The 16391-nt window shown below is 37.5% G+C and overlaps 1 protein-coding gene across 6 annotated transcripts in view; it reads left to right on the top strand.

Annotated features, from left to right (window-relative positions):
• Positions 1-16391, top strand: part of ralgapa2 (Ral GTPase activating protein catalytic subunit alpha 2) — a 159981-nt gene that overhangs the window by 72273 nt on the left and 71317 nt on the right. For 4 of the 6 annotated variants that reach the window (XM_042742918.1, XM_042742923.1, XM_042742920.1 and 1 more), the window contains exons 11-22: positions 2297-2470; positions 2549-2683; positions 6508-6656; positions 6762-6873; positions 8291-8528; positions 9066-9239; positions 11403-11528; positions 12129-12239; positions 13193-13260; positions 13342-13432; positions 14213-14401; positions 15825-15926. In XM_042742918.1, the coding sequence (XP_042598852.1) occupies positions 2297-2470; positions 2549-2683; positions 6508-6656; positions 6762-6873; positions 8291-8528; positions 9066-9239; positions 11403-11528; positions 12129-12239; positions 13193-13260; positions 13342-13432; positions 14213-14401; positions 15825-15926 (1669 nt within the window). The remainder of the gene's footprint in view (positions 1-2296; positions 2471-2548; positions 2684-6507; positions 6657-6761; positions 6874-8290; positions 8529-9065; positions 9240-11402; positions 11529-12128; positions 12240-13192; positions 13261-13341; positions 13433-14212; positions 14402-15824; positions 15927-16391) is intronic. The other 2 variants (XM_042742922.1, XM_042742921.1) reach the window with 2 other exon arrangements.

Here is a 16391-nt window from a genome sequence, read left to right as displayed (position 1 = left end):
AAATTATGAGTGTTGTAGACTGTCCTAAGAGTGCATATCATTTTATCTCCCTCATCTGTTTGAATGAGCAGCTGGAAATAGTAAAGCATAGATGATTTCAAAATAAGAGTCCTTGTGTATTTCATGCTTGTTTATAATTAAAAGTCCTGAATCATGCATATATTATATCTTTTGTTCAGCTGTTCTGTCTTTTGCTGCCACCCTGTGGCCAGAATCTGTCCATCATGTTAAACTGCTTACATCAGAAGATTTATTTGTTTATTTAGATTAGGCTAATTAGGCTCCTATTTTTGATCAGAATTTTTTATTGATTAGAAGGTTCTCCTAAATGTTTTAAATTAGGAGGACAAGTGCTTCTAATTTCAAGACAAACTGCTCTTAAACTGGGTGTGTGACAGCTATTGATGTGGAATGGGGTTTGGCTGAGAAAATATTTTCAGTCAAAAGATATATACAGGTCCTTCTCAAAAAATTAGCATATTGTGAAAAAGTTCATTATTTTCCATAATGTAATGATAAAAATTAAACTTTCATATATTTTAGATTCATTGCACACCAACTGAAATATTTCAGGTCTTTTATTGTTTTAATACTGATGATTTTGGCATACAGCTCATGAAAACCCAAAATTCCTATCTCAAAAAATTAGCATATCATGAAAAGGTTCTCTAAACGAGCTATTAACCTAATCATCTGAATCAACTAATTAACTCTAAACACCTGCAAAAGATTCCTGAGGCTTTTAAAAACTCCCAGCCTGGTTCATTACTCAAAACCGCAATCATGGGTAAGACTGCCGACCTGACTGCTGTCCAGAAGGCCATCATTGACACCCTCAAGCGAGAGGGTAAGACACAGAAAGAAATTTCTGAACAAATAGGCTGTTCCCAGAGTGCTGTATCAAGACACCTAAGTGGGAAGTCTGTGGGAAGGAAAAAGTGTGGCAAAAAACCCTGCACAACGAGAAGAGGTGACCGGACCCTGAGGAAGATTGTGGAGAAGGACCGATTCCAGACCTTGGGGGACCTGCAGAAGCAGTGGACTGAGTCTGGAGTAGAAACATCCAGAGCCACCGTGCACAGGCGTGTGCTTTTGAACCAGAAACAGCGGCAGAAGCGCCTGACCTGGGCTACAGAGAAGCAGCACTGGACTGTTGCTCAGTGGTCCAAAGTACTTTTTTCGGATGAAAGCAAATTTTGCATGTCATTCGGAAATCAAGGTGCCAGAGTCTGGAGGAAGACTGGGGAGAAGGAAATGCCAAAATGCCTGAAGTCCAGTGTCAAGTACCCACAGTCAGTGATGGTCTGGGGTGCCATGTCAGCTGCTGGTGTTGGTCCACTGTGTTTTGTCAAGGGCAGGGTCAATGCAGCTAGCTATCAGGAGATTTTGGAGCACTTCATGCTTCCATCTGCTGAAAAGCTTTATGGATGATGAAGATTTTTTTTTTTCAGCACGACCTGGCACCTGCTCACAGTGCCAAAACCACTGGTAAATGGTTTACTGACCATGGTATTACTGTGCTCAATTGGCCTGCCAACTCTCCTGACCTGAACCCCATAGAGAATCTGTGGGATATTGTGAAGAGAAAGTTGAGAGACGCAAGACCCAACACTCTGGATGAGCTTAAGGCCGCTATCGAAGCATCCTGGGCCTCCATAACACCTCAGCAGTGCCACAGGCTGATTGCCTCCATGCCACGCCGCATTGAAGCAGTCATTTCTGCAAAAGGATTCCCGACCAAGTATTGAGTGCATAACTGAACATAATTATTTGAAGGTTGACTTTTTTTGTATTAAAAACACTTTTCTTTTATTGGTCGGATGAAATATGCTAATTTTTTGAGATAGGAATTTTGGGTTTTCATGAGCTGTATGCCAAAATCATCAGTATTAAAACAATAAAAGACCTGAAATAATTAAGTTGGTGTGCAATGAATCTAAAATTTATGAAAGTTTAATTTTTATCATTACATTATGGAAAATAATGAACTTTTTCACAATATGCTAATTTTTTGAGAAGGACCTGTATATATATATTTTTTTATTTTTTTTATTTATTTATATATTTATTTATTTATTTTTATTTTTTTGCTTTAACCCCTGCATTAAGCCAAGTGAAAAATTCAGAGCAATACAAATTGTTTTTGAAAACAATATGTATAACTGTTGTTTTACATTTTACAATATGTTATAAGAGGACCCTTGGTATCAAACGGTTCAAAGGTCCCTGTTATAGAAGATGACACTTGTGTGAAAACTGTGTGAGTGTGTATAATTTATTCTTTATCATTGCTTAGGCTTTCCTTCTGCCGGCCTGTGAAGCTTCAGCCACTCGCAAGGTGATCAAAGTCTACAGGAAGTGGATTCTGCAGGAAAAACCTAATTTCATGGCTGAGCCTGAGACAACAAGCCAAGAGGAGGATGGAGAGGAAGAGCACCTCATCTCTGAGACGGACACTGCACACGTGCAGGTACACTCATGCACAAAATGCTGCTGATGCTGATTCATGAAGTTATTTCCACTCACCTGCTCTGTATCAACCCGTCAGGTCTTGGAGACTCATGGACACAAACGATCGTCCAGCTGGGGGCGCACTTACTCCTTCAGCAGTGCCATCAGCAGAGGCTGTCTGACTGAAGAACAGAACCAGAACGTGAAGGCTGGCATCCAGCCCACCCTGCAGGTGCTCTCTCACACACACACACATACACATTTGTTTCTGTGAATTTTCAGGACTTTCCATAGACGTCTATTACTTTTATACTGACCAAATGATATTTTCTATCCTCTAACCCAGTGGTTCTCAAACATTTTACAGTGACGTACCCCCTGGGGCATTTAACATTGTTTTGTGTACCCCATCTCTTCCACTTAGACCACAGTCACACCTTTTCTATTAAAGGACAATATTTGCCTCCATTGATTTACAGGTGCATTTTTTACCTTTATAGAGGCAAATATTTTCTGTCCTTATTAATTGTATGTCATCTTTTGTCATATCATTAACATTCCATTAAGTGTATTATTAATATAATAAATAAAGCAATAATAGATGGCAAATTGAAGTGATACTTGTAGATTTAAAAATAAAACCGCCAATATGTGGTGGAAATGTTAAATGTTCACTTAATATTACCTTTTTTTGTTGGACTGTTGTAAAAATTAATGGCATATTTGCCATCGTTTGTATATTCAGAGAAATGAGCATTTTTGCTCGTATCTTAAACATGAAAACAATAACATGCTGTGTCTGTATCGAAGAGAGTTTAAATTGATCTTAGTTCATGTCAATATTTGCTCTTCATGCTATTAAGTGAAGATCTGCTTTAAAGTTACATTGAATAGCAGCGTGAAAAGCAGCATATTCAGCAGGCATCCTGTGCATGCCATCAGTATTGACGGTAAAAGATGAGGTAAGCTGATTGGATATCATGTTTTTGACCGTATACAGCACTCCCATTTTCCTGTTTTTACATTAGAAATGGCATTTTGCTTGTCAGAAATACATGTTCGGTTTTTATGTTGATTCAAGTTGGGGTAGAATTAAATGAATGCCAAAACTCAGAATTTTGTTTGCGTACCCCCCTCTGTCATCTGTGTACCCCAGTTTGAGAACCACTGCCCTTACCCAACCCAACCCTAAATCTACCGTTTACAGAAAACCTGTTTGCTTTGTTACACTTTCAGATAAACATCAATTACTTTTTTTTTTTTTAATTTTTTTTTTACCTTATGAAAAATAATATAAAAATTCAGGTTTTACTATCCTTGTGGGGATAATTGGTTCACACACACACACACACACACACACACACACACACACACACACACACACACACACACACACTCTCTCTCTCTCTCTCTCTCTCTCTCTCATCTCAGCATCTCAGCTTAACATGAAAGAGTAATATCATCACAATTTAAAGGATTTTTTTATATTTGAATATATTTAAGCTCCTTTTGAAATCATTCTAATATGCTTTGATTCTAATATGATTTGTTGTTATTATTATCTATGTTGAAAATGATTGTGCTGCTTTAGATATTTTTGGAAACCTTGATACCATTCAAATGTTTTGAGCAAGTAAAAAAATAAATATAATAATAATAATAGTTGTATTCAGCATAGACATATTAAACTGATAAATAATAAAAGTATAACTTATAAGACATTAACAGTGATACATTTTTTAAATTATTTCAAATAGATGCTTTTTTAAACTTTAAAAAATAAGGAAAGAAAGAAAAACAGAAAAGCTAAATTTCTTATCTATTTAAAAAGTCAAAATTTTTATCCCTTAAAACTCATCTTTGATCATCAAAATGACACATTTAAGTGTTTTTTTGTTTTTTTGTTCTTGTGAAAATAATTTTCTCATGCCTTAAAATAGCTTGAATGTAACTACACCAGTGGTCACCAAGCCATCGATCATGATCTTTATCACTGCCCCAGTAGATAACAGTAAAATAAGAACAAAAATGTATTACATTTGTACTGTAATTTTCTGTTATTTTCGGGATCTACTGGGGCAGTGATAAAGAAAAATACATCACGCCTGAGTCTGTCAACAGGTCGTTAACAGAGGTCAGAGACACTGAAGACGAGCACAAAGAGGAGAAAATACTGTTAGCAGGCAGAGAACGTAGCCCACTGTGTTCACAATAGTCAAAATATAGGAAGAAAATATAAATATTGAATTGGGGATATGGGGTTATGTTAATGTATCACCAAAGAGAACTGTCTTGAGAAAAGTTTCGATGGCAATGGCATTTTCTGTGCAGCTCTGCTTTGTTTACAGCGGTAACTAAGGAAACGATATATCTTGGCTGGTTCATAAGCGCCACCTGCTGTCAAAGAGTGAATTTGCGCCTCATTCAGACCTGCTGTTTCTGTTTCAGAAACAGTTTTTTTTTTTTACAGTCTATGGTTTTATATAGCAAAAAATAAATAAAACCTAAAGTCTGTTTTTGTTTTAAATCCTGAAATTATACAATCTAAATCAAATCAAAACCAACTGCTCGTAAAGCATGTGTTTAGCATCTTTGTTTGGATTGTGATTAAAATGCAGTGGTTGCCTCTAATTTCAAATGGTTACAGATCATTTTGTTTAAGTTTTTTTTTTTTTTTTTTTTTTTTTTTTTTTAATAAAGCAAATAGCCAATAAATACATTTTACTTTTAAAAAAAAAATCAGTATCAGAATCAGCCAATTGGCTAGTTAAAAAAAGAAAATAAAATCTGATTCTGAATCTGCTATGATCGGTGCATCATTAATTAAAATGCTAAATAAAAGGCCTCAAATTGGAAGTACAATCTGGGATGTCTTTTTCTATCAATACTTCAATAGGTAGATCTTGTCATTCATAAAAGCTGAGGTCAGGGATCTTAGGCTTAAAAAGGTTGGTGACCACTGCTCTACACCCTTGCCTCATTTACCATACACAGATCAATGAATATGCAAATCAGTCCCGCCTCCACTCAGTCACACCAACTGATCACGGTCTCCTGATCCATGGATAATGACTGATAAAACTAGCGGACACTACAGTGCATACTGTAACAGCCGTTAAAGTTACTTAAAGATGTTGTGTACTCAAAATGCCTTGAATACTCAAATGCAGCCAAGTTTGTGATTCTTAATTCACGCTATTATTCAAGTTAGCGGTTCTAAATTCACGCTAGACCACAGCTTCATGGGTTTTTTGCTCTATTTTATTTTTGCTTTTGTGCTGGTAATCCTATATTTTGCATACAATCTTTACACGCACCGCGTTTGTAAATATGGAGAGAGGGATATGCTAATGATAGCAATCTGTCCCTTGACGTGATTGGTTATTGAATTTTGTGACGTAGAAAGAAGAAAATACTAAGCAATGCTGTTGATTAATGGATTGGCACTTGGTTTGTCTAAAAGCAAATTAAAAACACCACATAGACAAATAAACAACATAAAAAACTTGATTTTCACTACAGGGGACTTTAAGTTTCACGGTCAAAAAATCCTTAAGAGGTTGTTTTTGATTTTTTGGATTTCAATTATTACACTGTTGCAGCTCTGAAAAGTGAGAAATGTGAGAAACTCAGTTTACCCTCACAAAGATTTGAGAAAAAGTCATAAGAAAAAGGCAAAATACAAATAGTAATAAATACTACTTAAATTAAGTACAATGTTAGATAATATTTGTACTTGTAGTTATTTGCACATTTGTGTACAGTCAGTAAAAGTAGTCATGACCAAAAAAAAGTTGTGTTGTGCTGCTTGAACAAGAAATATGTGGGTCAAACTGACCCCCCCCCCCCAAAAAAAAAAAAAAATTAAGAATTATTACATTCCACTTTTTCTTTTTTTCTTTTTTTTTTTACTTCTTGCGAGGTTAATGAATGGGTCCCCAATACAAAATTTGTACCTGGATTTCAACCCAACAGGAGGGTTACAATTGTTTTATTAATTATACCAAACTTTTGCCTGCTGTGTAGTTGAGAATGAATTGTTAAATGTGTTCTCAGGTGTTCCTGACAAACTCTGCCAACGTGTTCCTGTTGGAGCCGTGTCAGGATGTGCCCAAGCTGCTGGAGAACCAGCTAGAGGTGTGCCGAGCTGTGCTCAGCGTCTACCGTCACATTATTATGGAGCAAAACATGAACCGCCCGACCTGGTCAGTCACACAAGACACAAGAACACTGAATCTCAATAGAGCTCTGCTCTGGTTTACCAGCTGTTCACAAACATTCAGCTTACTGTTTGCATCATATTATTCTAGGGAGCAGTTGCTGCAGGTGTTGCTGAGGATCACAGAAGCAGTGATGAAGAGACCACAGGAGAACCAAAGGAAAGACACGTTCGCCCACAGCCTGGCCAGCATCCTCTTCAAAGTGAGTACAAATAAACAACCCAAGGCTTCACACACACACACCACAGGCTTTTTCCAGGCTCAAAACGAGGCGGAGGCGGCACCATCCTGATCATGTGCACACATTGTACCGTGCCTTCAACCAGCTGACACAAACACTATTCACAAGCAACAGATCTAGGTATTCTGATAATTAGATGCTTTAAAGCCATTTTCAATCTACACAGTGCACAAGCAGAGGCAGAACATTAAAACCTCTTCATCCGCTCCTTATAGTCCAATGCCTCTTGGCCCACATCGCAGAACTACATCTTATATAAAGTCTGTGTTATTATATATTAGTTAGGAGTGTAACGGTACAAAAAAATTATGATTATTGCATACCGCTCTAAATGAATCCAATTATAATTAAAATGTATCTCTCAGTTATGCTGTAAACTTAGTAGAGAGCCTTATTACTTCACATAAATATAATATTAGATTACAGTTAACAACAGAATCTTATTACATTAGATAAGATTCATCTGTTAGATTTAACAGTTCAGCTACAAGATCTATTCGATTCAATTGCAATTTATTTTTAGGCATTGTAGTGAAACATGAAAATTGCATAAGGCAGTGTTTACGTTAACTTATAAATCTTATTATAAAGGTTATGTTTTCCTTCCAGTTCATTTACACGTCATACTTAAAGACATCGATAACAGGTTAAGTAAAGTGTAGTGAATATACAATATTATGCATATATTTAGAAAAATGCTCTTCTATGACCGAACAAGCTGTGAACACTGAATGATTTGCCTGAGGTAAATGTAATGCTATATGACGTTTTGTTTACAATCTGTTTTATTAATGTCTTTCCACAGTTGAAATGATTACATTCATTCAGCAGTGATGCATTTATAAAAATTTGTTTTACAAATGTAAAAGCCCTTTTCAGAACATAAGTGAAATGAATATGCCTCAGGCTGAAGGAAATGTAAATTCACGTCTGTACAGTAGAGGGCGCAGCTCAAACTAATTTCATGAAGAATATGATGCAGGCAGGAGATGAAAGTTCAACACTATTCAGCAATAACAAAAATGATCATGTGTGATTTTTGCTTAGTATGGTTGAATTGGATCATGGAAGGGCAGTAGCAAACACACTGGTTATGTACTGTACTGCTCTTGTGTACACAAGAACCATCACAAATGTTTCTATATAATACAATTCATGTATTGTGCTGTAACGGAATAACTGGTTTTACTATGGCAAAATTAATTTGAAGAATGACTTTTGATGCAAAAACATTCTTTAATTTCTCTCTTTGTGTAAGGTCTTGGATCAAACTCTAATGGCAGTCGAATGTTTTACCTGCTGTAATACTTTCTAATGCTTGCGTTATGGTGATGTAGTTAATATGGCTGTGTGAATTGTGCGCGGCTGTCATTTGCAGACGATCTTCGTGGCATGGGTGCGGGCCAATCTGACCGTGTTTATCTCTCGTGAGCTGTGGGACGAGCTGCTGGCTGTGCTGTCCTCTCTCAGCCACTGGGAGGAGCTGGTGTTCGAGTGGGCCAGCATCATGGACTCTCTCACCGCAGTACTGGCCCGTCACGTCTACGGCCTGGACCTCCACAACCTACCGCTGGACAAACTCTCAGAGCAGAAGGAAAAGAAGCAGCGGGGCAGGGGTGGGTGTGTGTGTGTAAATAACATGCTTAAAAACAAGCAAATGCATTGTTTTACTCACAAATATAAAATGTAAACATATGCATTTAATAGGTTATACTGTACATTCTTAAGTGTTTATATAAAGGCTATCACATTTTCATGTCCTTAGTAAAAAAAAAACATGAGTAGTGTAGTGTACTTAAGATAAAAAAAAAACCCTTAAATTAAACCCCTGACACAGTAGCGATAGATTATCCATTTCTTTTCTTTTCTTTTCTTTTACACAGTACTGAAAGTCATACAGTGACTGTGTCAAACACAGCAGACTTTACTCACATGCTTTCATGGTGAAATCGCTACTTTTATTAATTAATCCCAAGTTTATTGACCGTAAACAATACACTGTCACTTTCTTTTGGGTAATCAAGCTCATTTTCATCCGCTAAATCAATTATGAAAGAAGAGAATGGATTGTGAATGGATTGTGTAAAGTAACGCCCCTGTATGTCTGGGGTTTGAATCAGAGACAGTTACAGTAGTGATGGTGTGTGTTTCAGGAGTGACGCAGGACTCCCAGAAGTCTACAGATGCAGCGCGGTTGTTCTCCTTGAGCTGGAGGAGCTCTGGAGACCAGGTGGGCGCTCAGGAGCCCATGAGGATCCGCAGTGCCACCACCACCGGAGCTCCCGCTGTGGAGAAAGCTCGCAACAACGTCAGGGAGAAAGCTTCAGGTCAGAGTTCATCTGCAGCACTCATGAACTCTCCAGATGAACACAGTCTGTCTCAGATGTCTGCAGAGTGACTTGCTTACAGCTTGCTTTGTTTTATTCACTTAATTCTAAACATATTTGACCGAAGATGTTTTTTTTTTTCCCAAATTCAATTTTATTTAAATTTTTTCACATTTCAGTTTTTCTGAAAATATGTTTTAATGGTTAAATTACATTTTAATAATCAAAAGGCATGTCTAATCAAGTAAATTCATTAAACTTCAACAACTGAATAATTGTATTTTGGTCTTGCGAAGTGCTACACAACAGAACTTAAGAGTTAAAATTAAAACATGGAGGAAATTTTTTTTTTATTTTCACAGCCGTTAGTTTGTCACAATGTCACAACTTTTGATTTATTCAAGCAAAACTTGACAAATTCCAAGACATTTTGCATTGTGCTGTGAATTCCATTTTTATGACTGCATTCCACAATTCCATTTTTTGGAGACAGAGAGTTTGTGGAGACAGAAATTCTTCTGTTGCTGTCTTCTTACACACATGTGCACAGAAATATTTTCCTTTTAATCTTTAATGGTTTGGAGATGATTGTATCTCGTTGTGGTGGAGAGCTGCTTGAGTTTGGAGCAGATGCGTTTGAGACTGAAGGATGCCTCTCGCACACGCCGCCCCCAGGAACATCCTCGATTGTGTGTGCGCACATGAAACGATGCCCCTTTTCTTTTGCCTAATTGGATTTCTCCTACATTGATCTTCAAACAGCCCAGCGTCCCCCCTCCTCGTTAGGAGAGCCGCCTCATCAAACTGCCTGCCTGTTTTTGATAGTTTCATTAAGAGCGTAATTAATGCTCATTAATATGCATAAATAGGTAACTCGGCGAAAGCGATGTAATCTAGAAAGAAAAGGGACCGTAGTAATTAAAGCGGGCCGTAAAGGGAATAATAGAGCCCTCTGCTTTCGCGTCTCTTCTGCAGACGTGACATGGAGTGGCCAAAAAACACAATGCTAATATTTTGTCTTATCAGAGCTGGCAGAGCAAGCCTGAAGTAATGTGCTTCATATTTCCTTCTCTGGGACTGAGTATCAAAGGACGCCATGAGCCGAACGAGAGCGCGGGTAGAAATCCTCAAAGTGTGTCCTCTGTTTGACTTCAGCTTATTTCATTTAAAAAAAAAAATAACAATCAGTTAAAAAAAAAAAAAAAAAAAAAAAAAAAAAAAAAAAAACTCTTTACAGAACAAACACTTCCAGCGTTCACTTTGATGTGATGACTTCATGAAGTCGTGAAACAGAATCTGCATTTTAGTCTGTGTGTTTTTATTGGTCACTCGTGTAGAAGATTCATCCTATTTTATTTTTTTTTAATCCACGTGTCAAATTGTCATTCTCAATTAATGTTGTCGGCACCCTAGCCATTTTTACTCTCATTTGGTTCTCGTATGCATTTGCTTTGGACCTATTTATGTTTGTGAGTCTGAGAAACGCGACTGTAGGCATAATTGTATTTTCCATCATTGTTTTGCTTAAATCCCACTTGATTTCAGTTTCAAAGTATTATTGGCATTTACAAAACATCAATAGACAAAAAATAAAAACACTCGATGACAACCTCTGTTTTGTTACTGCAGGGTTGTTCATTTAAAGCTGCAGTGTGTCATTTTTGAGGATTTTAAAATACTGTCTCCTATTCCAGTTCAAAATGCAAATGATACATTTCGAAGTAAGCTTATTAATAGTTGCTTTCAAACAAACCCTCAGTCTGAGCAGTGTTGGTGTATTTTTGCAGGCTGACCCATAAGCCAGCATCACCCTGGTTCCTTTCACAAAAACCAATAGGATTTTCCATTGGCTTTTGTATTATTGCAGAAAATAAGTTCTGTGACCAACAAAAGGTTTTGTTCATCAGAATAATCTTTACAAATGAACACAACTTTATGAATTCTGAAGCCTAAATATTGGTTGGGTTTGCTGGCACAGAAATGACACGCTTCCCCTTTAATGAATTGTCTTGATATTACCACAGCTGTAGAATGCAACTGATCCTTTTCCCCATCTCTCTCTCTCTCGCTCTCTCTCTCTCTCACTGTCTCTCTCTCTCTCTCTCTCTCTCTCTGTCTCTGTCTGTCTGTCTCTTTCTCTCTCTCTCCTGCTTCTGTGGGCAGCTAAGCGAAGTCAGTCTATCAGCAACTGTGTGCATCTTTGTGAGGCTTTGCCGGCCACTAAGAGTGTGCCCATGCTGCTCCACACTGTCAGCTATTTCTTACCTGGTATCTCTCACAGACTCTCAGGTAACTTCCTGTTTCCTGTCTCTGGCACAGAACTTTCTTTTCCTGTTTTCTATCTCGCCATCATCTGCTTTCATTTAAGATTTAGCACAGCTAGGAAAAGGCAGATAATCCAGTGTATAAATGCTTTGTTTTTTTACAAGGATACTTCTATTTCCTTTCATTCCAGACCGCCAGAGGAAGTGCAGAGAGCACTAATGGAAACACTCGCTCACCTCATTCATGCCCCAAGAACTGAATTAAAGAGTATCTCTAGATGCATGTGGAGCATCTGCTTGTAACTTTGCAGAAGCATGCAAACTTTGTAGACAGTCAGTGAGATTGAAACCCTCACGAACCAGATGGAAAGCCGCAAGAACTGTTTAAGCGCACTATATTACTTCTTTTACTCGATTCTATATATCTATATAAGGTGTTTTCCATTAGTGCCCTCAGAACTGCTTGTGGCAAACTTCCACTTAATTATTAAAGCATAGTTTATAATCAGATTTTCAGCATGCATGCTTGCCCTGTTAATATGAAAGGGGCCCATGAATAGGAAGTTGTTCTTGTGAGTTAGGTGAAGCATCGGTGACGGTGTGTGTGTGTGTGTTTGTCCACTAGACGTGGAGGAGTGTCAGCTGTCTGAATGTGAGATGGGGGATGGAGACAGTCCTCTGCCCCGCAGCAGTAGCACCTCTGACATCACACAGCAGATCACCGACACCTTCCCAGGTACCCGCACAATCACACACATTACACTCAGTAATAGACGATGACTGGAGGGCACATACGATACAGTATGTGCTTAAAGCGATGTAGGATCACATGAATCTCGTCACTTCTTCAGTAGTTTTTAGAAAAACAAAAAACAGTGCCAGCAGAATTTCAGAGGAGTGATTTTTAACAGTCTGAAATAACTGCGATTGCTTTACTAAAAAAAAAAAGAAACGGCATGTTGTATTTGCTGCATTATTTTTACAACAAGTGTATAAAGAGCTGTTGTTTTTGTGGAGAACTGCTGTTTCTCAAAATGTGTGAACAGTGCTGTGCTTTGCTTTGAAATGCAGATAGACTGTATGCTGATTTAAATAAATCTCAGCCTTTTGCAAATGGCACTGAGCCATATTGTGATGTTTTGCCAAAACAGTGGCGCAAAGCACCATGTATTGAGAAGTGTAAAAATATTTCCATTCATTATGAAACAGGAAGGGACAGATTAGACTGTGGAGTCAAGTCAAGTCAAGTCACCTTTATTTATATAGCGCTTTAAACAAAAAAGATTGCGTCAAAGCAACTGAACAACATTAATTAGGAAAACAGTGTCAATAATGCAAAATGACAGTTAAAGGCAGTTCATCATTGAGTTCAGTGATGTCATCATGCAGCTCAGTTCAGTTTAAATAGTATCTGTGCAATAATTTGCAATCAAGTCAACAATATCGCTGTAAATGAAGTGTCCCCAAATGGAGGGCCACATCTGTATTGCTATTAGTGATACTGATGTTTATTCATAGCACTTAGCAAAAAGATGCCATTAAACAAAATAAATGCATTGGATTGTTTGCACAGTTGTCATATTAGCCAATGTAACTTAAACTAAGAATTAGTCTGCTGTAGGAAGTTGCTTGAAAAGCACAGACAGGCAGTATGATTTCTGATATGTGGGCTGCTGGTGTGAAATGCAGGTCAGAAGAGAGATGAGTCTGTGTCAGAGAGCAGCTCTACAGGGAAGAGAGAGAGCGACGCTCCCACGGTCAGTAACATTGCATTGCCATTGATTTATGTAATGATTCTTCACGTGCTAAATTTATTGAAGTTTTGTGGATATTCTCAGATTCTGATCCGGCGGAGCAGCAGTCCAGCAGATCTGGATTATCCAGCAGACGGAGCCCCAGCATTTCTGAAGATTAAACCACGGGAGAAAAGTGAGCTGTGTTCAGAGATCACTCCTAGCATCTTTCTGTTCTTCTTGTTAAAAGAGAAAAAATCTATCTTTCTGCTTTTCTTGCATTCTTTTTTACTTTGTTGTATACCATAATAGTACTACTACAACTACTACTACTACTTATAATAATAATAATGTAAAAATTAGGTTTTGTTTGTTTTGTTTTGGTTCATACTTGATTTTAATAGAAAAAAATATCTTAAATTAAAAGAAAGAATAGTAAATTGGTTTGATATACATAATGTATTAGTAAACAGTATTTTGAAAATATCAATAGAAATTGTAATATAAAAAATAATCAAAAAAACAAAGCAAAAAAAAAAAAAACACAACAAATAATAATAATAAATTTATCAACCATCTATTTGTGTGTGTGACTTAACTTAAAACTAACATAGTGTAAATATGTGTGTGTGTGTGTGCCTGTATGGATGTACATTATGCTGCCTTTTACATGGCTACTTGTCATGTAAGTAAATAATTGGACTTAACTGAAAACTAACATAGTTCAAAGATTTTATTAGCTCACTAAACACAGAGCTTCCAATAATCAAGTTGTCACCAGATGCGTCTGTATGAAACAAAGAGGGTGAGTGTGTGGTGTGTTATGAGAGACATAAAAGAAGCACCATCTTCAGATAGCCATATGAAGGGTCTATACGATTATACATTATCAGGAAATAGCAGAACACAGAGATCTGCATTTCAGAGAGCTGTGTGATAACCAGTGATTCTGTCAATGTAACCTCTCTTCTGTCAGGTGAGAGTGTGAGCAGTGAGACGTCTAATGGTTATCTGAACGATGCTGAGGTGGGTCTGCTGGCGTGGCGTGCGGGCGAGGAGGAGCCGGACTCTCCCTCTACACATGACACGAGCATGAGCATGAGTGTTACTGTGGACACCGTGAGCCAGAAGAGCCTCCTGCTGAGCCACACAGAAGCACTGGCAGGTACCAGAACTCAGCGCAGATCATCCCCTCTGAACCTTGATCCTGCCCAGCACCCATGTGTCCCGTCTGTGTCGACCCACACCACTCTGTGAAAGTTGCCTTGTTCTTGATGTTCTTCTTGTTCTTCCCCACTACTTTGGTCTCAGTATTTATAATGAAGGTGATAGCAGAACGCCATACGATGAAAGGAATAGTCCAGGCTAAATACAGCAGCATCTGTGGGATTCTGTCATTGATTGCCAGTTTGAAAAAATGCAACACACTTGCACTAGAAGTCTGTAAGGTGATTGTACAGCACCAGAATAAACATTACAGATAGACAATTCATCACACTTTATTGAAACTTAAACATTATACACTTAAAGATTATACATGTTAGTATGGGATTAATTCTAGAAAAAATGCCTTGTATACATGTCATATAGGCACATAAAAATATTTTAAAAATAAATAAAACAGTATTTGTTAACAGTTTATTAACCATAGACTAGGTTACCACCGGTGCTGTGAGTATAATGGTTTATTTAACCCAGAACATCCCTTAAAATCAGTGGTTCTCAACCAGGAGCCCAAAGCCAACTAATGTTCAAGGGCAATCAAGATACTAAAATAAAAAATAAAAAAAAAAAAAGAAGGGAAGGGGTATCATTAAAATAACTTTAAAAAAAAATCTAGATAGTTCTTATTTTATTTTTCTCAGTAACTTTTTTTATTTATTATATTTTATTTTTTATTTATTTATTTATTTTGAAGGACCAGGGTCCCCAATGCCTTGGAAAACCTGGGTATATAAGAAGCACTAATTAAATAATTAAGTCATGTAAATTAGTACAATTTTAAAAGCTTATCCACATTTTTTTTAATGACTATTCATTCATTGGATTGAAATTGTGTTTAAAAAATATTTGTGTTGAAAAAATCTTTACATTCATATTATATGTGAATGTGGGAGACAGTAAACAAGTTCATGCAAAGGTCACCCCCCCATTAAAATGCTGTAATAAAAAAAACATTCTTACATTTTATTATTCTTTATATGTTGAATTTATGATTAAAAAAGGGACTGCAGAGTGTGACATGATATCACAACCATTGCGGCGTCCAAATATATATTGCGTGATTGAAGTTTAATGTGACTGCCCCTTTATTTAGTAAATCAGTAAGTCGTGTAAATTGAATGGGGAAGCCTTGAAGTACATTCAAAAAGCCTGTAATCCTGAACTTTATTTCCAGAGAAGTGTCGGGCCTTTGAATAAGGTGGAGAAGCACTGCTTTAAATCATCTTAGCATCTGCTATTGATTATTTAATGATTATATCAGGATCAGCTGTTGTGTCTCACGTGTCTTTAAGTGTGTTTGATTTCCCTGTTTGTGTAAGATGTGATTCCACCACCCTTCCATCCATCACTGTGTTGTTGTGTAGGGTCTGATTGTCCCCCAGTGTCTCCGGCTCTCCTCGTGCCTCATGGCTGCTGTGAGGGCCCTCAGCTCCTGGAGGATGCCATGAATGTCCCTCACCATCTGGGTATTGCACTCATCCTCTCAACCTCCCTCAGACCAAACTCATCTTGTGTGCTTCACCCTACCTCCATCAGTCCAAGGCAGCATATTTCCAGACCTTCACACAGGCAGCTTTCTTCTAAGACAACGTCTTGACCAAAATGAAATCTAACTCATTTGAAATGCTCTTCATGGACGGGAACATGGCATTTTTTAATTCTTGGCATCGGCTGATAAGTTTTTCTGTTTGGCTGATGTGTTAGAAGTGGGACTTTTATTTTGACTGTGCCTAAACATTGGAGCACTTCATTAGTTACTGTAGCTGTCTCAGCTGAACAGTGCTGTCTTATTAATTATTAGAGAAAACTTTTAAACAAAGAGAGTAAACCTTATGCAAAAACATACTCTAGTGTTCCACCAAATGAGTTTTTATGGCTCATATAGTATAATAGAGTGAGAATGTGGAGCTCAGCAGGAAAAAACACCTCAG

Source organism: Cyprinus carpio, chromosome B17, assembly GCF_018340385.1.
Source record: "Cyprinus carpio isolate SPL01 chromosome B17, ASM1834038v1, whole genome shotgun sequence".
Taxonomy (NCBI): domain Eukaryota; kingdom Metazoa; phylum Chordata; class Actinopteri; order Cypriniformes; family Cyprinidae; genus Cyprinus; species Cyprinus carpio.
The sequence above is the reverse complement of the archived record's forward strand: the minus strand, read 5'-3'. Positions and strand labels throughout refer to the sequence as shown.